At 42.8% G+C, this 26,869-nt stretch overlaps 1 protein-coding gene across 1 annotated transcript in view; it reads left to right on the top strand.

The window, feature by feature from the left end:
* Positions 1 to 26,869, top strand: part of LOC144686788 (low-density lipoprotein receptor-related protein 1-like) — a 1,926,687-nt gene that overhangs the window by 921,394 nt on the left and 978,424 nt on the right. Inside the window, exon 12 of the mRNA XM_078552493.1 lies at positions 21,713 to 21,893. Within this exon, the coding sequence (XP_078408619.1) occupies positions 21,713 to 21,893 (181 nt within the window). The remainder of the gene's footprint in view (positions 1 to 21,712; positions 21,894 to 26,869) is intronic.

The following is a 26,869-nucleotide window of genomic DNA, read 5'->3' as shown; positions in this document are numbered from 1 at the left end:
TAATCTTGGCTTTCTTTTCAATTTCCCTGTTGAGCAGACTAGGCTCCAGTATAAGCTCAACTTGAGTGAACTCAATGGCTGAGTCTTCCAGCATTTCCTCATCTGTCAGCTCCTTTGAAATCTCAGGGGTCTCTATTTTTAAAGCTTCTTGGCTTCCACTTAGCTGATTGTTCAGCTCTTCCATTTCTTTTTGATATTTATTTGTTGTTTCCAGGAGATTTAAGCATGGTTGTGTTTTCTCAGCTAATTTATTCTTCATCTCGGCCAGAGATATGCTGAATTCTTCCTGTTCTTCCTCATACCTTTTTAGTGGCACAAATTGGAATCTGAGGGAATCTTGAAATATGCGAATATCCTTCAGCAGGTTTTCTTTTTCTTTTTAGAGGCTACTGACTTCAACTCGAACTCTGTCCTGCAGCATCACCGCTATGAGTTCCTTTTGTTGAGTCTTTACATACTCTTTTTTTCAAAATAATAACATTTCCTGCTTCTGACTGAGATCCCAGTAGTCTCTCGAGATTAATTACTCTTAACCAGTCCCTTCTGAGGAGACTTGGTCTGCTGCCTGCTATCACTCTAAGGGGTAGATTAACAAACTGATTTCCATACTGTACTGGAACCTTGCATATACCTCTTACTCGTACGTCTTCACCAGTGTACATTTTTAATTTAGCATCTGAATTTTTCAGATTTAATGAGTGGCCTCCTCCATTCAGCTATTTGAACATATGTTGCCCTATAACTGTCATGGATGCCCCTGTATCCACCTCCATTCGGATGGGTTTCCCATTGACTTCCATTGTCACATAGATTGGCTCTGTTTTACCTATTTTTAAGCTGTGTAGTGAGTAAAAGTCTGACTGTGTTTCTTCTGGTTCCTCTATTATGTGGATTTCACAATTTGTACCTTTTTGCTTAAAGTTTAGTCTTAAGCTGTCTTTACAATATTGCATAATGTGCCCGTTACGATGGCAGTAGCAACGCATGATCCTTTTAAATTGTCGTTCGCGTGCAGGCTGCCTGGTTCCATTTCTGCCCTTATTATTGTGGGGTTTCTCTGTTAAACCATTGCTTTTTGCTGGCGTGTTAATGGTGGCTGTTTCCCACCTTTCTGCGGAGCCCTGCATTTCCGCGCCATTTCTAACCGGTGTTTCCCTCCCAACACAAAGCTCCTTTGATTGCTTCTGAATCCCTGACTGCGCTCTCCATTGCGAGCGCCAACTCCAGCGCCTTGTTGAAGTCTAAATTCGTTTCTGACAACAACCTTTTTTGAATGGCATCTTCATTAATCCCACAGACTAATCTGTCTCTGAAAATGTCGGTAATCAACATCCCAGACTCTCAGTGCTCTGTCAGTTGTTTTAAGGCTGCTACATAGCAAGTGACTGTCTCTCCAGGGCTGCAACAACGCAAATTAAATTTAAAATGCTGCCTTCTTACCAAGGGTTTCAGCTGAAAGAGATGTTACACAAGATTTATCAATTCATCAAAGCTCTTGGAATCTTGGATGTTGGGTGCCATTATACTACGAATTAGGTTGTATGTTTTACTGCCACATGTCGATAAGAGGATCGCTCGCCTCTTCTCCACCGCTGATATGTCATTGGCCAAAAAGAAGAATGCGAGGTGTTCAATATAATATAACCAGTCATCGGTGGTCTGATCAAACGGTTTGATATGGCCAAACCACGTCATACTGGAGGAAGATAACTTCAATGACTATGATGAAGGCTGTGCTTACATTCGCCTTGCAAGGCACGGCTGATTTACTTCTGTTGAATTTCTGTTGCTTCCTTTAGTGTCATTGACTGGTCATGTTTTGCCTCATTGCCAGTTGTTATGTTCCTTCTATCGGGTTACTCTGCTCAGCGAACACAGTTGCACACCTATCTCATTGTGAGTGAGCTGGTAAACAAGATACTGCAGACACAGAGACCAATGTAAGATGAAGCACATGCTGTTTATTAACACAAGTAACAGAGCACTAACACATGTATGCTTCTCAAACCAGGCCCTATTTTAAACTACTGATTAACATTGTAGCCCGCATTACACAGCAATTGGGTAATATGGTAATGTGGTCATTCTGCTCACATTCTCTTAAAGGTGTATTGCACCTCAGATTGCCACGGCAATTATTTAGGCTGTAAATTGAAAAGAAAAGAAAAAAAAAAACACTTGCATCTATATACATGAAAGGTTAGCAAAAATGCATTTTGCATTGAATGATTTGGTTTAGTGAATAGTTGAGACAGAGATGATCTTTTTTTAAGGGGAGGATACAAGGAAGACTGCAGACTGTTGAGATTAGTTTTGAATTACTTTAGTGAAGAGCTGGCATAAACGCAATGGTCTGAACAATCTCCTATGCTGTAATCTTTAATGGTTCTGAATAACACCTGATTAACATCTGTCAAAAGTGTCTCATGCTCATTCATACGCAGTTATTTTCAAGTGAACAATGAACAAAGAAAAGTACAGCACAGGAACAGGCCCTTCGGCCCTCCAAGCCTGCGCCGATCATATTGCCCGTCAACTAAAACATTTTGCACTTCCAGGGTCCGTATCCCTCTATTCCCATCCTATTCATGTATTTGTCAAGCTGCCTCTTAAACACCACTATCGTACCTGCTTCCACCACCTCCTCTGGCAGCGAATTCCAGACGCTCACTACCCTCTGCATAAAAAATTTGCCCCGCACATCTCCTCTATAGTTCTCTCCTCTCACCTTAAATTTATGTCCCCTAGTAATTGACTCTTCCACCCTGGGAAAAATCTTCTGGCTATCTACTCTGTCCATGCCACTCATAATTTTGTAAACTTCTATCAAGTCGCCCCTCAATCTCCGTCGCTCTAGTGAGAACAATCCGAGTTTCTCCAACCTCTCCTCATAGCTAATAACCTCCAGACCAGGCAGCATCCTGGTAAACCTCCTCTGCACCCTCTCCAATGCCTCCATATCCTTCTGGTAATGTGGTGATCAGAATTGCATGCAATATTCCAAGTGTGGCCTAACCAAGGTTCTATAGAGCTGCAGCATGACTTCCCAGCTTTTATACTCAATACCCCTGCCAATGAAGGCAAGCATGCCATATGCCTTCCTGACTACCTTATCCACCTGCGTTGCCACTTTCAGTGACCTGTGGACCTGTACACCCAGATCCCTCTGCCCGTCAATGCACTTAAGGCTTCTGCCATTTACTGTATAATTCCTGCCTGTATTAGACCTTCAAAATGCATTACCTCACATTTGTCCGGATTAAACTCCATCTGCCATTTCTCCGCCCAAGTCTCCAACTGATCTATATCCCGTTGTATCCTTTGAAAACCCTCTTCACTATCTGCAACTCCTCCAACCTTAGTGTCATCTGCAAACTTACTAATTAGCCCAGTTACATTTTCCTCCAAATCATTTATGTATACTACAAACAGCAAAGGTCCCAGCACTGATCCCTGCAGAACTCCACTAGTCACAGCTCTCCATTCAGAAAAGCACCCTTCCACTGCAAGTGCAGCAACCATTCTCACACAGGCAAATGTGGCAGCTGTTTGGCCATTGGTGGATCACACAAATGGCAATAGGATGAACGACTAGTCTATTTCATTTTGTGTTAGTGAGGAAACAATATTGATCAAAACAGAGGAGGAGAACTCCCTGGGATTTCTTGATGTTCATTTAAACTGATAGACAAGGCTGAAGGAAGAAAGGAAGCTGCATTATGGCAAATTTAATTGCAGGAAAGGAAGTGAAGACTAAGGGCCAGATTTTGGCTGCCGAGATGGATAATTTGAGTTGGAAAATGAGCTGCACCTGCCAGGGTAAAAATTGCCCCGGTACGTACAATACTTGACTGGGGAATTGGGGGGTGGAGAATGGGTGCGGGATGGTGTCGAGCCTGCTGACCTGGAAGCAGAGCATCAGTGAACACGGGGGCAGGCAAGTGTCGAAGTGGGCTGGTTAAAAGGCCTGCCTCATTTCTCTGGGACATCATCCCAGTTGTGTTACAAGATTTAAGATGCTCTAGTCCTCACCTCTCATGCCCCCTCATCCCCCACCCAACTTCCATGGTCCCTTCTACGTTGCATGTCAATTTCTGCCAAATCAAGTCCCCCAAGCCACTCCCCATGGCCTCCCAAATTGTCCATCCAACTCATGCCTAACCAGCCATAGCCCTTCATACTGTCCATCCAACGCATGTCCCCCATTACCACTCCCAGCCACTCCCCATGGCCCCCCCATCTATCAAACTCATGATGATCCACTTCCCATGGTCCCTCATAAAGTCCATGCCAATTCATGCTCCTTCCATGCCATTTCACCCAGAATGCACTATGTATTTGACCAATGAGCTATATAATAACAATGGCAAGGGTGGAACTGCTGAGAAAAAAAATCATCATCATTTGGGAAAAAAAACTGCTGTTCCTACAACCCTATAAAAGTCTCAACCAGAATGATCATTAAAGTATCAATAACAGAGGCTTCAAACACTTCACACCTCTTACGTTTTCCCAAATAAATATTGAGACATTGACAAAAGATACCACAGAATAAACAACTTATTATAACCACTTGTAAATGTCGATCAAATAAAGTCAACAATTCACTTCAGTTGTCAAAACAGGACCCCTGCTGAGCTAATGCTTTTATTGGCCTGGGCTCACAGTCAAGCAAGGGACATGAGTTGGGAGTCATGAGTTGACATTGAATTGACATGGACAGCATAAGGGGCCGTGGAGAGTCGAGTGGGGCATGTGTTGGCCTGGTGGAGGCATCAGTAAGACCTTTTGAACTTGTTGTTCAAAAGCTTCCCAAATCCAGACTATGGTTCACGATTCCTCTGAGGGGCCATGAACCATGAGTCATGGAGAAGATGGACCCACACTACAAAAGTTGCAGGGGGCTAGCAGACGCCTACCCTGCGGAGCCAGTCAGGCCAGGAGTGCAGGGTGTAAGCTCACTCGCTGCACCATTATCTTGTGCTGACAAAAAATGGGGGCGTTGAGAATTTTTTTATTATTCATTCATAGGGTGTGGGTGCCGCTGGCTAGGCCAGAATTTATTGCCCATCAATAATTGCCCTGGAGAAGTTGGTGGTGAACAACCTCCTTGAACCGCTGCAGTCCATGTGGTATAGTTACACCCAGAGTGCTGTTAGGAAGGGAGTTCCAGAGGCAGAATTTCCCCCCGCATCGGGTGGGGGGGGAAGTTCAGGAGCAGGCGCGTGGAGGCGTACCTCCAATTGGCATCCCCAATTGGGGATGTGCTGCCATTTTATGTGGGCGGGCCAATTAAGGCCCGCCCAGCGTGACGTCCGCAAGGAAGCGCTATGCGCTCCCTGTGCGGACGGGGGGACAGATTCCATGAGCCGAGAGTGTGCTGTTTCGCGCATGCGCGTGAAAGAGCGCACTCATCTCCCTGAGGCTAAGTGCTGCCTCAGGGAGATCGGCTCCACATTAAAAAATTTTAAAAACAGAAAAAAAAAATTTCCCTGACATGCCCCCTCATGTGCCACATGAGTTGGGACACGTCCATCACTTTTAGTGACACTTTCATTAAATTTTTAAAAACCTACTTGAAACCTCATCCCACCCGTGGATGAGGTTTCATGCATTTTCCAATGCCCACCAGGGCCCCTGGCCTGCCCGCCAAGCTTAAGCTTGGACGGGCAGGCTCACTAAATATGTTAATTACTTTGTCAATGGCCTCAATAGGCCACTGACAGGTTGGCAGGCGCACAGCTGATTAGGCTGAGCCCCCGCCGACCTGAAGATTGAAATGAGGCGGGGCGACATCGGGAGTTCCGCCCGACATCATCCCACGTTATTTTACATGTCGGCGAGTGGGCCCCGCCCCCCCACTCACCCACCGGAAAATCCTGGCCCAGGATTTTTACCCAGCGACAGTGAAGGAATGGCAATATATTTCCAAGTCAGGGTGGTGAGTGGCTCAGAGGGGAACTTTCAGGTGGTGCTGTTCCCATGTGTTTGCTGCCCTTGTCCTTCTCGATAGTAGTGGAAGTTCTGTTGAAGAGTCATACGGACTCGAAACGTTAACTATGTTCCTCTCCGCAGATGCTGTCAGACCTGCTGAGTTTTTCCAGGTATTTTTATTTTTGATTTGGATTTCCAGCATCCACAGTTTTTTGCTTTTATTTTAGATAGTAGTGGTCATGGGTTTGGAAGGTGCTGCCTAAGGAGCATTGGTGAATTCCTGCGGTGCATCTTGTCGATGGTACACACTACTGCTACTGTGCATCAGTGGTGGAGGGAATGAATGTTTGGGGTGCCAAGAATCCCGGAATCGGGTCCTACGATTTCAAAGTCATTTCGACTCCATGAAAATTCAGGTCCAGACTCTGCTTCTGTGTCTCTCAGTTTTTCATAGATGATGCAATAACATTTTAAAGAGCTTACTTCATGAACAATAGGGTAAATAGCATTTATGCAGCAGAGATTATTCTATGTTTTACTTGGCATTGTTGTATAGATGGGGAACAAGATTATTTAAAGAGAAGACAGAAGCATTAACTCAGCATGAGGTATTATTTGAGCCTGCCCAATTTCAGTCAACCCTAGTTCATACTGAGCCCTGACACTAGCAGCTTGCAATGGGGGCCAACAGAAAATTGCACACCAGCAACCCTTAAATGGTGCTGTCAGATGATGATGGGAACACTTAGAAGAACATAGCCACTTAAAGGTAAGTGGCGCTGATAGGAGCAAGAATTGTGTTGGCATTCAAGGAGCTCATGATTTTGAGCGGAATAATTTATTTCAAGAAGCCCATAAGTACTTTTTAAATATATGTGGAGATTTTCACAGAAAGCAGATATTTAATGTACTGTGCTGGAGCTGGTTCTAGAATAAGGCAAAACTAATTCTACTGCCCTACTTCAGATAATAGTAATGTACCTTCCCCCTTCTAAAATGTTTTGCATTTTAACCAAAGATGATGCAATGGTCTCTGCTGTGAATACTCCTTCTAACAAGTCGTTTCATGCTCTAACAGCTTAACATAAAGACATTTTTCTTAGCCTCTCTATTTAATCTTTCAGTGACACTTCAAATTGATGGCCCACTGAGCATTGACTCCCAATCCACAGTAAATAATCTTTCTGTGTTCACCCTGCTAAAAACTATTTGTAATATAAAAAGTACCTATCCTTTTCTCCTGCTCCAGTGGAATAGCTCCTTCTCTCACAATATGAACAAAATCTCTGTGCATGTTCTGGAAAACACAGGCAAGTAACTAAAATATCCTGCTCAAAATCATAATGAAGACATTTGTTCAAAACTAGTAAAATTAAGCACATATGCATATTTATATATTCCCTCAGTAATATCCTGATGGGCAAATCTTTTATCCAAACATACGAAAGAGGAATTTTAATAACCTTCACTTACATCTTGAATAAAGTTCCAACTTAAAGGTGTGGGGTGACTGAAATGGATGTACAACTTCAATATAAATATCTGCAGAATAAATTTTCAGCCACTAGCCACAGTTTCTCCTTCCCCATTCACCTGTATCATGATAGTGGTAGTGATACAACATGGCTGAAAAGTCATTCTAGAATGTTACTGTGGTGAAATAGAGATATATGTTCTCTGTTGAGAAACTGTGGATGACAGGCGGGAATAAAGGAAAACAAATGAAGAACATGGAGTGGAGCTGATAGCATACAAGGGCCTATATGCATGTATTGTTTCGAATATACACTAGAGAAAAAGAATACATATTATTCAAAAAAAGGAATGCATTGACAAGATAGAGGAATCAGTTATGGTTTCTGTACCATCCAGTTCTCCGACTAGAAAGGGGGTGGGGAGATAGTAAGACCAAGGTAACAATAAAATATTTATTGGCATTTTCTCATCTGGAGTTTGCTGCTGCCGTTTTGAGCAAGCCTCAAGATAGGCAGCCAGTGCTCCCACTAGAAAAAGATAGGAACCTCATTAGGCCATGCATGTTGGGTTGCTGAAAATAGACAGATTCCTGATGGTACTTTGATCCTCTAATGTGTGATTCCTCTGAAGTGAAGGTCTGGCCCACTGCCCCAGTGAAAAAGAAGTCAAACCACAGTCCCTTAAAAGAATTATTGGAAATTGTGATGAGAAAAGTTGATGTAATGGTTAAGGGAAAATATTTTGGCAGCAGAATTACCTTAACTGCTCCCCCTGCACCTCCATAAAACACTTCCTAAATTTTGACTTACCTCCACCCATCAAATGTCCACCAGATATGCACTCCACTTCTGAATCAGCCCAGGAGTTAACTAACTGGGGAAAGGAATAAAGTGACAATAATGGGATCCTGAAATAGAACATTTTGAATATTAATTAGTACAGTTCATTGGCATCATTAATCCTAATTAATGAGATAGGGCACATAACTTTTATTTGTTTTTTCAGTTGATCTGCCAAATAGAATTACATTGCTTGTGATTTGTAAATGAAGGGTCATGAATTATTTAGTTTCCCAGATGTCTGCACGGTTGGAGGCCCCTGCTTATAACTGACAGGAGCCTTGTTGTACAGTTAGACATATCCTTTCTTCTTGGGTCATGACTCTGAATTCCGCTTTTGAGCAGTTTTGGAGAGAAAAATCCTTTGCTTACATTTTCTCAGTGGAATTCTGGAAATAATACCTGTCAAGAACTATAGGATTACACTCATTACTACAGTCATGATATTGACCACGAACATCACCAACGCTTTCTCAGTGATAAGAGTACACTATTTTGAACAAACTCTTCATGAAAGTTTTTTTCTTCATTTATAGGGCTGAACACAAATGCATAAATGCTACATAGCGAGAGCACACGCTTTTCGGTGGTTTTGCATTTGCTGCGATAGTCCTAATCTACCTTTTGTAACATGTCTGACATTGCAAATGATTCTTATCATCCAATAAAATAGTTGGTGTATGGATCTTGTACATGTCACTTTGAAGGAGGGAGCTTTTATAAACTTTTCAGACTGCAATGAGTCACATGCCTCTGAGGTTATTTTAAATTTAAAAGCTGCCACAAATACTTAAGCTTGATCGTACAATTAAGGTTGCCACCTTCATTGCATTATGAATTCTGTGTTACCACATAACTGTTTTAAAAAAAAAAAATAGGAGTGCCAGAATTATCAACGTTAGAGTAATGTTGCCGTTCAACTCTCTTTTGATGCTGTGATTATTTTGCTGGCAATCCTGCTTTAGCTGAGATTGCCACAAATTTTCATTTATCACATTGTGCACCCACATAGGTTTATATCAATGACTAAACACCAATTACACCAAGTAATGAGGAAGCAGAGTTAACTAAAAGCAGACTTCCGATTTTTCAAACCTTATTTAAGCTTTCAGTCACATTTGAATTAGCTGCTAATTTAGTTGTTATTGACGAATGATTGTATGTCAGTGCACATTTTGATACTGGATGTTTATAAGAGCAGGGAGAGAACAGAAGAAGAACCCTCCAGAGAATAGAGGATCGTCTTATTTCAGAGAAGTTACAAGCCAAAAACAAATCATTTGCATTATGTTATATGTCAATTTGGAATCAACCTTTTTGATAGTACTGTTTCACCTGCAGCTCTGAATGTAATAGCAATCATATCTTTCTATGTGCCAGGTTTTTAACAGACACCAGAAGGCAAATATATAGATACCTCACAATTTGCAAAGTTCATTTGTATTCAGGAGATCACAAAGGTTCTGAAGATGTAGAAACTAAAACAGTTAATGCCCAACTTGGATGTCCTGTTCAATCCTAAATCAAATTTCAAAACTCCATATTTCACCTATTATCAAGTTTTCTTATTTCCATCCCTGTGTCATTATCTGAAATGAAATAAAGACTTGCATTAACACCTTTCATGACCACCAGATGATTCAAAGTACATTACAGCCAATAAAATAGTTTTGAAGTGTTGTCACTGTCATAATGTAAAAAATGCAGCAGCCAATTTGCGCACAGCAAGCTTTTACAAACAGCAATGTAATAATGACCAGGTAATCTATTTTAGTGACCTTAATTGAGGCATAATTATCGGCCAGCACACCAGGAAGTTCTCCCCTGCTCCTCTTCAAAATTGTGCCAAGAGATCTTTTATGTCCACCTGAGCGAGCAGACAGGGTCTCAGTTTAGCGTCTCATCTGAAAGACGGCACCTTTGACAATAGCACTCCATCAGTACTGCACTGAAGTTTGTGCTTGTGCTGATGTTTGTGCTCAAGTCCTAGAGTGGGAGCTGAGCGCACAACCTTTTGACTCAGTACTACCAGCTAAACCACTGTTTATACCTGATATGCGCTTTCAAATGTGGATGACTCTTATTGCCCCCTGAAATGTTGAACAAGCCATTCAGTGGTATCAAATCACTACAGAAAAGTTGAAAATGAATAAAACAAAAGGAACAGCCAGCATTGACCTAGGCATTGGAAACGACAAAGGCACACACTGCCGAGTTGACCCTGCAAAGTCCACCTTGTTAACACCTGGGGACCTGTGCACAAAGCTGTCCCACAGACTATCTGACAAAAGCCAGACAAAGTCATACTCACCGACTCATGCTTTACAGCCAATGTCCCAGACTCTTCCATTACCAGCCCTGGGCATGCCCTGTTCCACAGCAGGACAGATCCACCAGAGGTGGCGGCACAGTGATATACAGTCAGGAGGAAATGGCCCTGGGAGTCCTCAACATTGAGTTTGGACCCCCTGAAGTCTCATGGCATCAGGTCAAACATGGGCAAAGAAACCTCCTGCTGATTACCACCTACTGCCCTCCCTCAGCTGATGAATCAGTCCTCCTCCATGTTCAACCCTATTTGGAAAAAAGCACTGGGGATAGCAAGGGCACAAAATGTACTTTGGGTGTGGGATTTCAATGTGTATCACCAAGGGTGGCTCGGTAGCGCCACCGTTGACAGACTGGCCAAGTCCTGAAGGACAGAGCCTGCTGGACTAGTCTTCGGCAGGTGGTGAGGGAACCAACAAGAGGGAAAAACCTACCTGACTCTTCTTTACAAATCTACCTGTTGGACATGCACCTGTCCATAATGGCATTGGTAGGAGTAATCACCACACAGCTCTTCTGGAGATGAAGTCCCGTCTTCACACTGAGGACATCCTCTACTGTGTTGTGTGGAGCGATCACCATGCTAAATAGGATAGATTCAGAACAGATCTAGCAGCTTAAGGCCAGACAGCTATGAGGCACTGTGGGTTCTCAGCAGCAGCAGAATTGTATTCAACAACAATCTGTAATCCCATGGCCGCATATACCTCACTCTGCCCTTACCACAAGCCAGAGCATCAACCCTAGTTCAATGAGGAGTGCAGGAGAGCATGCCAGGAGCAGTACCAGGCACACCTAAAAATTAGTTGTCAACCTGCTAAAGCTATAGCACAGGGATACATGCATGTTAAGCAGTATAAGCAGCATGCAATAGACAGAGCTAAGCGATCCCACAACCAATGGGTCAAGTCAAAGCACTGCAATCCTGCCACATCCAGTTATGAGTGGTGGTGGACACTTTCACAATTAACCAGAGGAGGATACTCCACAAATCTCCATCTTCAACAATAGGGGAGCCTAGCACATAGTGCAAAATGCAAGGCTGAAACATTTACAACTATGTTCAACCAGAAGTGCCAAATGGATGATCCATCTCGACCCAGGTCCTCGGCATCACAGATGCCAGTCTTCAGTCAATTCGGTTCACTCCATATGATATCAAGAAACAGCTGAATATACTGGCTACTGCAAAGACTAATGGCTCTGACAACATCCAGGTTGCAGTACTGAAGACTTGTGTTCCAGAACTAGCCGCTCCCTAGCCAAGCTGTCCCAGTATGGCTACAACACTGGCATCTACCCGATAAAAGCAGGCCAAATCCAATCCAGCCAATTAACACCCCATCAGTCTAACATCAATCATCAGAAAAGTAATTGAAGATGTTGTCAACAGTGATATCAAACAACACTTAATCAGCAATAACCTGCTCACCGATGCTCATTTTGGAATCTGCCAGGGCCACTCACCACATTACAGTCTTGGCCTAAACAGGGACAAAAGATTTGAATTCAAGAGGTGAGGAGAGTACCTTTGATGGCAAGATAATATTTGGCTGAATGTGGCATCAAATTGCCCTGGCAAAATTGAAGTCAATTGGAATCATTGATAAAATTTTCCATTGGTTTGAATCATACCTAGCACAAAGGAAGATGGTTGTTGTTGTTGAAGGTCAATCATCTTAGCCCCAGGGCATTGCTGCAGGAGTTCCTCAGGGTAGTGTCCTAGGCTCTTCACCTGCTTCGTCATTGGCCCTCAATCCATCATTAGGTCAGAAATGGGGATGCTCAATGGTGATTGCACTGTTTTTATACCATTCGTGATTCCTGAGATACTTAAGGAGCCTGTGCCTGCATGCAGCAAGGCTTGGGCAACATTCCAGCTTGGACTGATAAGTGGAAAGTAACATTCTCACCACACAAGTGCCAGGCAATGACCATCTCCTACAAGAGAGAACCTAACCATCTCCCCCTGACATTCAACAACATTTAGAAGGTATTTGATCACGTTTCTTTTAAAAACTATTAGGAACTATTGGAACCAAGGAAAGCGCAATCAACCAAAAATACATTTTAAATAACTGTGTGATTCACAGTCCTAATCAGCAAACATAACAGATGACTGCTTCATGATCCAGTGCATCAGGGGAAGCCAGAGCTACAGTGCATGTCTTGAATTGGTAAAGGTATATAATCCAGAAGCCCAGCACTTCCAAGCAGTGGCAATGATGAGCGATTGCTGCTGGGATCAAGGTTTCCCCCAATTCGATACTGCTGTGCATTTCTTCCAGGATCTTTCGATCCCAGTTGTCAGAGAAGTGTGCTTTGCACCATTCCTCAGGGAACCCCAGATTAGAGTAGAGGGGGAACAAGTCAGGAAGCACCCCAATTTTATAGCACCGACTGCTGTATAGTAGGTTAAAGGTAAAGTCTTTGAATGTCAGGAAATGAATAAGTGAATGGGTGAGTGGCTGAATGGGTGATTAGGTGGGCGCGTGGCTAGGTGAGAGAGTGGCTAGATGGGTGAGTGGGTGGTAGGGTTGGGGGAGCAGTTAGGTCTGGTTGGGGAGGGTAGGCGGGTCAGGTTGGGGGAATAGTCGGGCAGTCAGGTGGGTATTCAGGTTGGGTAATTGGGGGAGGGTCGGGTCAAGCGGGCAGTCGGAGGTTTGGGGTTTTAGGCTAGACTTTAAACTGTCTAACATTTCCTGGGTTAACTATCCAGATCTGTCCGAAGTCTCCAACTTTAACTCAGAGTTTTACACATTCGCGGAGGGTTCCGGGCAGCAGGGAATTTGCCCATCAGAAGTTCAAACTTGCTGGGCAATTCCCATGTAGGTCCACACATTAGGACTTCCACAGGGTCGAGACGCACATCTTCAGTTGTACATCTGGCCTCCGACAATTCGAAGACCAGAAGATTTTGCCCAAATACATAGGAAATGGAAATGATGGCTCCCTTGGGGTATAATAAACACGTTTATCATGACTCAAGGCCTAAAAATAACAAGAACCTGTATAAGATCAATTATTTCAAATAGGCTAATTGCAAGGAGATGAGCTAACAAATTAAGCATCTTTTGTTCCTTTTGGGAGCGGAGTGGTTGGGGAGTGTACAACACTAGTAGATGTTAAATGAAACACCTTTCAATGCATGATACAGAACATGTAGGATATATGCATACCTGAAGTCAATAAATATAACCCTAAATGGATTAACCATTAATTAGAAGTGAAAAGTTAAATAAGGGGGAAGAAAACAATCTCTACAAATCTTGCAGAGAATAAGTTGAAAATAGCCACTTAAATAGGGGTATCTGCAGACAAGTGTTAAAAGAAGGGTCAAAGTAGAAAATAGGGATCTGGAGAAAAGCTTACCTTTAAATGCAAAGCATAACAGTTTAAAAAAACTTTCAAAAGTTTACAAGCCAGAGAGCAATCAGAGAAGGGGTGTGAACCATACAATATACTAACTGGGTGAAAGTGAGTGTGAACAGAATACAGTTAATATATACTCAATGATGTTTTTCCTCCATGTATTCACTTGGGAAAATATGAACAAAATGGTCTCCCTTAAGAGGAATAATCCAGCAGAATGAATCACTTTGGCATAAATCAAATGGAATTCCTAGACAGACCTAAAGTGCTTAAAACAAATTAGTTCCTCAGAATGGATAGTATTTGTCTGAGTCCTATGAGATTTTTGAGGCACTGGTGGTCATTGTGAGTGGATATATTACAGGAAAGTCCTTGGTAGCTTGTAAAATGGTTTACATGTGCCATTATGAAAAATAGTGACACAACAGACTTAGGTTACAGATCCATCAGTCTTACACTAATATATGATAAAATAATGGAATTAATTATTAGGAGTAAACATAATTTTTTGTTTTAATAAATAACCTTGTGGGCAGCAGCCAGCCTTCTTCCAGAAGGGACGATCACTTCTGACCAACTTCGATGATTTCTCAGAAAACTGGGCAACCTAAATAGACTCTGGGAAGTCCTATAGTGTGTAATAACTTGGTGTTTTAAAAAGCATTTTGTTGTATGTTGTATGTTCATTAGCTTTCACAAAGAGGTTCTATGTTTTGTGTGGTTGGACATTAAGTGTTTATTGATAACACGTAACTATGTACATATATACAGGGTATAGCCAAAGCTATGAAGTAACTCCATGTTTGCTTCCACACAGGTCTCTATCCAGTCCACAACTGGCCCTAGTCCCAGGGCATGTGTTCTTTTACATCACACTGCGGGTGGTACTGTTTGCCAGTCACACATTAACCCTTGCTATGCCAGATACCCTTATACTATACCTCCCCCAAGTCTTTTCCCAATGTGTTTACATTACAATCATGCTACCCCTTCTCCCCCACTTTATAAAGTCACTGATTTTATAAATTTAGATGATCTGGAGGCTTGACAATTCTTCCAGAACTTGTTCTGGTCACATTCGGAGGAGTGGTGGGCTGTGTTGATTTGGGCAATCTTTGTTGATTCGATGTTTGAGCTCTAGCCTGTGTTTCTGGCATTCAGTTGTCTGGTTCTGATAAACGTTTTCCGCTCCTTGGAGTTGAGCTTCTCTTTGTCATCTCCCCATCTGCTCTGCTCGGGGACCGCTGACTAATCCTGTTCTTTCTGGAGAGAGTGGTCACTCCGTTCATTCGTGCTACAAACCTGGTTTGTCTTTTTCCGTGTGGTCCGCCGTGATCTTTGTGTTGAAGGTGTCTCTCCTTGTCCTCTGGAGGTTTCTCATCAGTGGGCTCACCTTGTAACTTAGATTTAATCAATGGAACTGTGTTCTTCCATGTGCCTCACTGAGGTGTGCTCTGGTGAGTTGTTGGTCGTTAGTTTCTTACTCCAGCATTGTCTTGCAGCTTTGCGCGTTGACTGGAGGTTGCAGTGTCTGTGCTGTGGTGTTGACCGTTATTGTGATAGTAACCACTGAAGCCTGGGGTTGGGCTCATTCATCTCTTGCTGATCATTATCATGTGTGTTTTCCACACGAAGGACAGTGGTGATTATCTGAAGGTTTGGTTGCTCTGACCAAAGAGGAGCTTCTGCCACCTGCAAAGAAATTGGACAAGCCAGCTCTGCGAAGAGTGAAGACAATTCAGAGCTGAAGTCCCAGTCGAGAGTCTCTTTACTGGTGGACCTCTCAGGAACTTTAAGCTCTGTGTAGTTGATTACAGAGCTTGTTTGACGTCTTCTGCCTTTTTAAGAAGATTAAGGGCAACACAGGAATCTCTGCTCCAGGGAGAAAAAGGTTAGTTTCGGGTCACGAACATGACTTTGAATATCTGCTTGTCACCATACCTTATTTGTTCTAGGCTCATGCCTATAACCGGAAATTGGATTCCTCCAGGTCCGTAGAGTGGTGTGTCTGTCGTTCATGGCCAGAGGTCTCACAGCCACAGTTCCTTATCTGAGAGGACCATAACACTGGCTCTTGTGTCCAATTTGAAGTCAGTGAGGTAATCATTTACTGAGATGTCTACATTCCAAAAAGGGAATCGAGGATCCTTGACATCACCCAAGAAGCATGGTTGGGTCTCTTCCTGGTGTGATACCTCAATCTCATGGATTGCCTTGGGATTGTCCGCTCATCTGGATGTCTTAGCTTTGCATAGCTTTCTTAACTGTCCCAGGCAGTTGAATCACTTCACTGAGATTCCTGGACATGGTACTTGCCCGTGAGGTTGTTTGGCTCTACAGCACTAACATATGTACTAACCCTCTCGTGATTGGTTTGGGTATTGCCTTCCTTGGCCTGGATTATCTCTGACCCTTTAGTGTCTCACTAGCTGGACAGTTGGTGTTGCTCTGCACCATGGCTTTCTTTCGCCATGTAAAATGGAATAGTGCTGTTGGCAGATTTCAGATTGTCTGGCAATTTGGATGGCCTTTTCTAGAGACAGATCTTCATCGGCCTGTAGTATGTCTGAAAGGGCACCGTCAGCCACTCCAACAACATTTTGTGCCTTATGAATTCTGACTTAAGGTTACTGTAGTCACAGCCTTCAGCCAATCTGTATAATTTGTTTATTAAAAAAATCAACCAATTTTTCCAGGCTGTTGGACCCATTTGTTGAATTTTGCTCTCTCTAAAATGTTGTTGCTTCTTAGATTAAAATATGTGTAAAATTATTTTGATATTTCATCAAATTTATCTGAGGGTCCATTTGCTCCTTGCCTCGTGATAATATCTTCAGCCATCGGACCTACTGAGTGAAGTAGTGTATTCACTTGTTCAGCTTCTGTCTTTTTATCCAATCCTGAAGGTACCATTTTTCTTAAGAATCTTTTTTGCCGAAGTCCCAATTTTGTCTTTGATCTGGCCCTTGGATCAGTCCAAATTTGCCTGGTAATTTTGATTTGTTGTCCATGGTTGCTTTAAAGTTCAGATGAATGCAGCTTTAAATGTTGTGCAGGCTTAAAAGATGGCACCACAGTAACCATTTTTTCAAAGAGTCTTCTAGCTCTTCTCATGTTTTGGCAGGCAGCCGCAGTGATGGTGGTAGCGAGCTCTTTGGGGTATAGTTTTTTGCAGCGGTTTGTTAAATAAATGATTTGGGGTCTTCCCTGTGATATAGGTGGATTGTGGGGTGCTTTATAGTGGATTCCAGGCTTTGGCTGTGGTTTTAAACCTTCCTCTTTTTTTTCTCACAACAAGCTTGACCGCCACGTGGGAGTGCGCCAAATCTGAACCCGGGCTGGCTGTGATGCTTCTGGAAATGGACTGCTCTCATTTTTGTACTGCACTGAAGCTTTTTAAAATAGTCCTGACTTAGAACTGAATTTTTTGCTAATCCCTGCTAGGTTTTTTGACTCTGCAACTCTGTGGGCATTCACAATGGACTTCCACGAGACCTTGTGGAGTCCTCAGCTTCATAGTGGAGGTTCTTCTTCTGTCGTCTTACTTCCTAATTCTACAGTGGAACATCTTTCAGGCAATCTCCCTTTGTGCCTTCAGTCATATCAGAATGCTGCTCCTTTAATTTTCCAGCTTTTGAATTTCTGCTCCATCTTCTCAGAAGTTCTGGGTTTTTCCATTAGCTGCCACCATGTTGTATGTTCAGTAGGTATCATGAGGAGGTTCTGAGTCATGTATGGTTGAAAATTAAGGGCAGGATTTTCAGGCTGTGCCCGCCGCAGGGATTGTCCAGTCCTGCCGAAAGTCAATGGACTTTGGCTGGTCCGCCAAATCTCCCGCAGTGGGTCCCACCATGTTGGGGCCAGAAAGTCCTGGCTCAAGTGTTTATTGTTAATACATAACTATGTACATATATACAGGGTATAGCTCAAGCTATGAGCTAAATCCATGCTTGCTCCTACACAGGTCTCTGTTGAGTCTACAATTGACCCAAGTCTCAGGTCATGTGTTTCTTTACATCACCCTGTGGGCAGTACTGTTTCCCAGTCCCACATTAACCCTTGCTACACCAGATACCCTTATGCTACACAATTGACAGTGTTTTGCTTTAATATCTATAAGAATTGACAGAAGTGTTGAAAGCAAGTAGGTGTTATGTTTGTGCCAGGTTACTGTATATCTTAGATGACTGAATTATCTCAGATGATGACTCTAGTTCAAAATCTTTATTTACAATACTTTAAAACACCTCAGAACTTACAGAATTTCCAACATACATGGCTACAGCTCAGATCCTTTCTGGAACATTCAGTGGTGTCAGATCTCTGGATCCAGCCACAGGCTTAAGTATGGCTTTGAAGAAGAGTCATACGGACTTGAAACGTTAACTCTGTTTCTGTCTCCACAGATGCTTTCAGACCTGCTGAGCTTTTCAAGCATTTTCTGTTTTTATTACCGCTCCTGATGCTGCCAATCCATTCGTGTTCTTTCTAGCTCCAAAAAGGAGGATATTCTCTTTGGTCTATAATGATCTCAGTTTTTCTCGGGCTCCATTGCCATATTCAGTGAGATGCTGCCTTCATGTTTAGATTGGAAAATGTATTAAAAAAATTAAAAATAACACATGAAAAGAGAGAACTAGAAGAGCTAAATAGTTATTTCGAGTAAATTTTGAATATGCTTCTTGTAATAGTTAAAGTACAAAAGAAAAAAATGAGTCCGTTAAACATGAGAATAAAATAGTGTATGAGGAAAATAGAATGATGGAAACATTAGTTTTCTCTCTCCAAGAAAATAATAGTAACATAAAAGGTAAAGTGTACACTCTGGCTCATGACATAAGGCAATAAAAATGGAGTACTTAAATTTTCAGTGAGGAGCACATTTAATGCATCCAGGCGCACTTAAGAAAATTAAGGTGGAAATAGTGGATGCTGGAGCAGAAATGTTTTATAGCTCATTGAGCACTGGGATTGTACCAGAAGATTGGAAAACAACTTCTGACATTAAAAAAGTGAAAAAGATTGCAAGCTTGCTCCTGACAGTACATTAGCATACAAATGCTTAACACATTCATGTGAAATTCTTCTCTCTACTATTTTAGTGACAGTGTTAAACCATTTATCTATTCGAAATAGCAGAGAGGAGAATTTTAGTGAAACATGGTAAGGATCCATCTGTTACAATTGCAATGTGTAATTTCAGGCCAATATTCTTTTTAGTGTGACATTAATAGCGGGAAATATAGTGGAGTGACATTGTTAAGGAAAGAATTTAAATGCATTTAATGAGATTTATGAAAGCTAAGTAATGCCTAACAAATATATTCAAATTTTTTAAGTATGTAGTAGATTTGACAATAAAATTAGTACCATATGCCTTGATATATATCTTAACTTTCAGGGAACATTTACTAAGTCTGTAACAAGAGACATAGCCAAACAGAATGGTAATGATTAAAAGAGATATTATACATTGGGTAACAAATTGGTTAGACATTAGAAGGGTAGCTATTTTCCATGATGACAATAATCATACCCTACAGATTGTATCAGGAACTCTCCTGGTCACTTTTTATTTACTCACCGGGAGACACAAAGAAAGATCTAATGGATATTTCTAAATTAAGATTTTGAGCAGGTAACAAGGGAATATTGACTACATTTTAAAAGTAATTCAGTGATAGTCTATGTTGTTTTCTAGACAAAGAAAAAGATAATCTCAAAAGGTCTTGGAAAAGACCAGGCGAATAAGTCAGTTATTCCAGTAGAGCTATAACGCTGGCATCTAAGCAACAATGTGAAATATTGCCCAGTATGTCCTGTCCCCAAAAAGCAAGATATACTCAGCCCAACAATTTATCAGCTTACATACTTTCAATCATCAGCAAAGTAATGGAAGTAGTCATAAACAATGTTATCACTTGACAAGAACAATAAACTGCTCATTGATGCTTGGTTTGGCTTCCACCAGGCCCACTCCATTCCAGATCTCATTACAACCTTGATCTAAATATGGGCAAAAGAGGTGTGGAGAAAGTGGCTACCTTGACAACAAGGCTTCGTTTATCAAAGTGTGGCACTGAGAAGCTCGAGTAACTTCAGTAAGTGGGAATCAGGGAGAAAAGTCTCCTGTTGCTTGTTTGAGTCATATCTAGCACAAAGGAAAATCAATATGGTCTTGTACCCATGACATCATTGCAGAAGTTCCTAAAGGCAGCATCCTAGACAAAACTATCTTCAGCTACTTCATCAATGACATTTCCTCCATCATAAGAAGTGGGGCTGTTCATTGATGAAGGAACGATGTTCCATTCCAATTGCAATTACTCAGAAAATGAAGTCATCCGTGCCTGCAATCAGCAAGACCTGGACAATATCAAGGTTTGGGCTGATGTGGCCCGTAACTATACCACAGAAGTGCCAGGCAATGACCAATTCCAACAAGGGAGAGTTCAACCACCTACCTTGAAATTCAATGTCATTACAATTACTTAAATTCCGACAATTAACATCCAAGGGGTCATCATTGGCTAGAAATTCAACTAGATCAGCCACATAAGTTCTGTAGCTACTAGACCATGTCAAAGAGGAAATATTCTGCAATGAGCGACTCTCAACTTCCTAAGACCTCATCACTACTTACAAGACGTAAGTGACGAATGTGATGGAACACTGTCCAAATGCCTGAATGGTTGTAATTGCAACAGTGTTCAAGAAGGATGATGCCATCTTAGACAAAGCAGTGCTTTTGATCAATGACCCGCCCACCACCTTAAATATCCAGTTCTTCACCACTGGCACAGCATGGCTGCAACATGTACCGTGCAGTACAGAAACTCGCTAAGTAACAGCACTTCCCAAACCCACAACCTCAGCTGCCTAGAAGGACAAAGGCAACAGGCACTCCTTCAAGTTGCACACCATCCTGACTTCAATGTACCAGTATATTGTTGTTTTTCCTGCATTTTCATTGAGTCAAAATCCTGGAAAACCCAAACAGCACTTTGGTACTAATTTCACCATTTGGACTACAGAGCTTCAAGAAGGCAGTTCACCATCACCTTCTTAAATGTTTCTTTTGTTAATGACACCCATATCCCAAGAATGAATTTGTAAAAATTCATTCATGAAACAATTGGGTATATTTCTGTAAGGAAGGAAATCATCAGATTGAGGCAGATTTCTTGGGACAAATAATTCCAACTTGTTAGGTTCATAAAATATATATATGTTATATCTGACAATCCTCAAATTTGATGCATTTGGTGCCTTGCTGTCGTAGATTGGGTCGGAAATAACAGGTTCCAATTTCCATGTAAATTGACAGCATTTTCCATTTTTATTTCTATGTAAGTGGCAGTAATTTTGAACAGTGTTTTGGTTTTTCCTCCAATATGCAGCAGTGTAAACAAAACGTTTATACTGGCAATGTCTGAGAACATCGCCACAATGGTACAAGGGAGTTTAATTGTATTTCTCCAACCCAGTAATGTTAAATATCAGGCGTCTAACCTATGTTGCGTATCATCTTGCTATGTATTATCAGCTTTCAATCGATGAGCGATAACAACTCCTTGAACAGTGTTGATGAAAACATCATCAAAGTTATACACACTTTATACATTCTGTGCATAAGAAATGTAGCCCCGATTTTAACTTGGGACAAGAGGTGATTACAGGGCTGATGGAACTCACCGTGACTCGCCAACTCGATGCCATTTTACCTCCAGAATGTCATCACTTTTTTTGCTTTTAACTTCCAGGTGTGGATAATGTTGAAGGTATTGCTGTGGACTGGATTGGAAATAACTTGTATTGGACAGATGATAGTTACAAGAAGACTATAAGTGTAGCAAGACTGGAGAAGGCTTCTCAGACTAGGAAGACCTTGGTAGAAGGTGAAATGTCGCATCCAAGGGCAATAGTTCTGGATCCTTTACACGGGTAAGTGCTTTCTTTTACAAACTTCAGGAGACTCAATCTGATAGTATAATTAGTAAGCTTGTACTCATTATAGGTTTTTGCCGAATAAAACGAGAAATATGTTTGATACCCCTGGAGGGAGGTGCATTTAATACAGATTGTACATTGTGACTGTTTAGTAAAAGGCTTTTGTTAGTATCATAGACCTACAGGAAATTCACTGTAAATCTGCAAATGAGCAATTATTATTTCCTAGATTTTCAAAGTCTAATATAATGTTACCCATAAAATCTTTTATATCCTTAAACAGTTCTTTTTATGGGCACAAGATATGGAAACAGGAGTTTTAAACGGCAATTCCAGTCCAGCTACACAGGCAGAAGCACAAATTACACTGGAGGCAGTGGGTTGTCAGTCAGGCTAACTTATTGCCCTAGAAATTGGGCACAATTTGGGTGCAGTGCACGTTCCTCATGCCAAAAGAGTCTGTTCTGTCAGTCTCTCTTTTTTTTAAATTGGCAATGAGCTGCAGACACAGTCACAAAGCTGGAGCTGGGTGGGGTGCCAGCAAGATTGGCCAGCTGAAATTCTGGCTGAGGATCTAAAATAAGTCTGGAAGGGGAGACAAGACAATCCCAAGGAAGCAAGCTGCATCTGGAAGCAGCCCAGTATTTTAATGTGGAGCCAGGAGGAGCAGTTCACATTCATACAAGCAGGTAAAAAAAAATTACGTTTTTTGGTGGCAGACTCTTTCAGGGCTGCACGTTAGGATGCATGTCGACCTGGTAATCCTGAATGCTGTAGATTTCTTATGTTTAGTGTAAATGAATTTCTGGCTTGGGTGTCAGAGAGGCATAGACCTCTTAGGCCCCTTATTAGCATAATCCAGGGGCTTGGTGTCTGAGCAGCTGTCGGCCAGGGCTTTTATTCCATGCTGTTTCCTGACTTTTTCAAATAGTTTCTTCGCCTCCAGTTTCCTCTCTCCTCCCCTGAAGGTGCCCACTCATGGTTGGATATAGCTGCATGTGTGAATTGGTGCAGTAGAAATGTCTATCTGAGGTTAGTTCTAAGGAATATTTGTTGAATAAAGTAGGATAGAAGAGAGAGAAGTTGATACTTCAAATGAAAAACTTATTGATAGCTTTATTCTGACAGAATTCATAGACACCTGCTTCTATTTAATGCAAGTGGCAGTTCCTTGAGAAGTTAAGACTGTCAACAAGGGGCTCAATATAAACTTGACATCATCTGACATCCACACATGTTGCCTCAAAATGTAATTGTATAGCACCCCTATTTTCATTGTAAGAAGTGTCATTTGAGGTCCAAAATGGCATTTGTGTCACTAGCACACTACTGGGGCAGAATATTGCGCACGTCAGGCAGGCACGCGCCCGACCCGAACGAGCGTAAAATGACGTGCGATGATGTCAGGTGAGTTTCGGTCGGCAGACATGCACTGGAGTCAGCAGCGCACCTGCCAAAAATTAAGTGGCCTATTAAGGCCCCTAGTCAACTAATTGTTTGGAATTTTTCACTGCCTGTCCGACCGTTCAGTTGGCAGGTGGGCAAAATTGCCAACTGGCCTTTGCATTTTTGGTGAAATCTCACCCACGGGCCTTTCATCCAGTGACTAAAAAGAAAAAGTTTTGCACTCATATTTTACATGTCCCTGCTCATGTGACTGAGGGACATGTTTTCATTACTTTAAAATTCTTTATTTATATTGATAAAAATCTTCAGCTCCCTGAGGCATTAATTGGCCAGCCAGCATGAAATTCATGTCAGGGCCCGATCGCGGGCAGTGGTTGGCTTTGTGACCACTCCCGGGCCCGCCCACCCGATGAGGGCAAAATTCTGCCCCTGGTGTGGGCTGTGCTGGATAGCATTTCAGATGGGTTGTTAGTGTGGACATTGGGTGCATGCACCGGAAGTGTGGGGAGTAGGCAGAGTATCAGTCAGTGTGTAATATTGATTTGGCAGCAGCCGTGCTTTTTTCGACCTCAACAGTCCAGCTAATATCAGCTTTTGGTCTCAAACAGCTGAACATGCGTTCAGCAGCAGGAGTGCTATTTAAAGGGATCATCAACCGCTTTCAGCTTAGTTGTTGATTGATTCCTACTGACTGTTGCTGAGATAGTAAATGTGTTTGGAATTTGTACTGCTAAGAGTTGCTAAAAACTACGGTGAGTGGTGAAGCATGCAATGAAGGCCTTGGATCTCACTTCAAGGGTTCTGCTCAAATCACTTACTCCAAGCCATGGATGCTGTAATTTCCATCCCCTTTGACCTGCAGCATGGGAGGGAAAGTATCAGAGGTGGAAAAAGAGGACAAGCTGTTCAAAGAAGGAGGAGGAGCAGAGGGAGAATGGATCCCAACAGGAGGAAGGGCCTATAGTGAGCAATGTTCCTACCTCAATCTGAGTGGGGAACAGTGTGTGCGATGTCTCTGTTTTGCTCACTGAAATGTGTTGCTGACACACCCACAACCTCAGAGCAGGGTGAGGTCGGCATTGCCAGTCTCTTTGATGGTGACCATGGCTACTAATTTATTCACATTGGGCTCCTTCCAGGTTGGAGCAGGGGTGAGATTTCCAACATCTCCTAGTTCACCATCCGCAGTTGCTCTGAATACAAGTAGAGCTGAATACATTTCATTCTCTCTTGCCAGGGAGAAGTAGGTGAAGTAAGAATACAGTGACAGCCAGGACAGCTGGTTTCCACGTGGTGCATAGTGCCGCTGACTGCACTCATGTCACTCTGTGGACGCCGCATGTAAATTTGTAGATTTATTGCAACCAGAAGGTTTTCTACACTCTCAAAACCCAGCTGATGTGCACCCAACCTCAGCATATAATGCAGGTCAAATCCCAACATCCTGGTGACTGTCGTGATGCCATATTCTTCAACATTCTTCTGTACTATCAGCATTTGAACCACCAAGAGAAACTAGAGGCTGGCAACAGGGATACAAGAGCTGCTTGCTGACCACCTGGTTCCTCACTCAGGCATGCGGTTTGTACCTTTCTTGTATCCACTGGAATTTAGAAGAGTAAGAGGCGACTTAATTGAAACCTTTAAGATCCTGAGGGGTCTTGACAGGGCGGATGTGGAGAGGATGTTTCCTCTCCATGGGAGAACCTAGAACTAGGGGTCACTGTTTAAAAATAAATGGTCGCTCATTTGAGACAGAGATGAGGAGATACTTTTTGTCTCAGGGGGTTGTGAGTCTTTGGAACTCTCTTCCTCAAAAGGCAGTGGAAGCAGAGTCTTTGAATATTTTTAAGGCAGAGCTAGATAGATGCTTGATTAACAAGGGGGGGTGAAAGGTTATCGAGGTTAGGCAGGAATGTGGGGTTGAGGTTACATTCAGATCAGCCATTATCTTATTGAATGGCAGAGCAGGCTCGAGGGGCCGAGTGGCCTACTCCTGCTCCTAATTCGTATAGAGCTTAAACATGAAGATTCATGCTTACACGCAAAATGTCATCAAGCAGACCTTTCAGGTGCTTAAGCAACATTTTTGCTGTCTCGACTGCCCTGGAGGACCTCTGCAATACATTCCAGGGTGCACCTCATCGTTCATTGGGCTCTGTTGCATTCTCCACATGCATCCTGCACCATCATGACAGCACAGCCCTTTTCATCAGATATACAGTGAGCAGCTGAGGAGGAGGAATGGAAGGGGCAATCAACAAAGCCCCTTTCCGGCCAAGCTGTCTGTGATCAGCTCATCTGACCATGGTACCAGTGAATGCAGCTCTAATTACCCCTTTAAAAACAATCCCACCTATTACCTTTCATCTGTTGCTGACCATCACAACATGCTTTTGGCCAGAATGCCATACAAGCCCCCACAAAACAAACATTCCAAATCAACTTTATAACCAAACTCCAATCAACTAATCACCCTTGTGCATTCCCTTAGTGCCTGTCTTCCATGTGCCTTTGCTAGTTTTAGTGCTCCTGTGCAGTGCTACCCCAATAGCTGCAGCATGGCTCATGGAAGGCTGCTGACTCACACTGGGGGGACTGCAGATGGCCTTGCAGGATGACCTCGAGCAGCTCTGACCCTGAAAGCTTGGCTTCAAACTGCACCACATCGGTGTGGGCAGCAACAGTCAGGGCTGACTGGCTGAGAGGCAACAGCAGGGCACTGGTGCAGTGGCAGTGATGAGGGGATGAATAATGTCATCCTGAGAGAGGACGGCAGGTTCATGCTCAACAGAGCCACTGCCACTCCTAGACGTGAAGTCTCAGTATTCCTAGCAATGTATTGAAGGGAAACTTACTGGATTCCTGTGGAATCCTGCAGGCCCTTTGAGCATTGGTATCCACAGTCATCATGGCAACAATATAACCCTCTGTGGCAAGAAGCAGAGGATGCATGATTTCATTTTGGTAAGGGTGAGTGGAAATCCTGGGAATGCGAGTGAGCCAGCTACACACACATACACGCACACCCACACTCACTCTCTCACTCTCTCTCTCTTCCACTCACTCACACACTCTCTCTCTTTCTCCCACTCACTCGCTCTCATTCTCTCTCTATCTTTTACACACTCACTCTCTTTTTCTCTCTCTCCCACATTCTTTCTCTCTCACACTCACTCACTCTCTCCCTCCCACTCTCTCACTCACTCTCTCTCTCTCCTACATTCACTCGCTCTCTCTTTCCTACTCTCTCTCTCTCTCTCTCCCATTCTCTCTCCCTCTGTCTCCTATACACACACACACTCACTCTCTCTCTCTCTCCCACACTCACTCACTCTCTCTCCCATACCTCTGGGCATTGGGTCTCTTCACCCTCACCATGCACGTCCTGTGCGACCCAGCTTTCCACCTTCCACCCCATTGCATCCAGCACCCTCCAGCCCGGCCCAGCGTGACAACCTCCTCCCCCACCCAACCTGGCACGGCAGCCTTCTCCCTCTCCACCACCCCCCCTCCCCCCCCCACCCCCCCAAGCGGCCTTTGCATCTTTTGCGAAACCTCAT

Source organism: Cetorhinus maximus, chromosome 11 (assembly GCF_964194155.1).
Source record: "Cetorhinus maximus chromosome 11, sCetMax3.hap1.1, whole genome shotgun sequence".
Lineage (NCBI taxonomy): Eukaryota > Metazoa > Chordata > Chondrichthyes > Lamniformes > Cetorhinidae > Cetorhinus > Cetorhinus maximus.
Note: the sequence above shows the minus strand (reverse complement) of the source record. Positions and strands in the feature narration are given on the sequence as shown.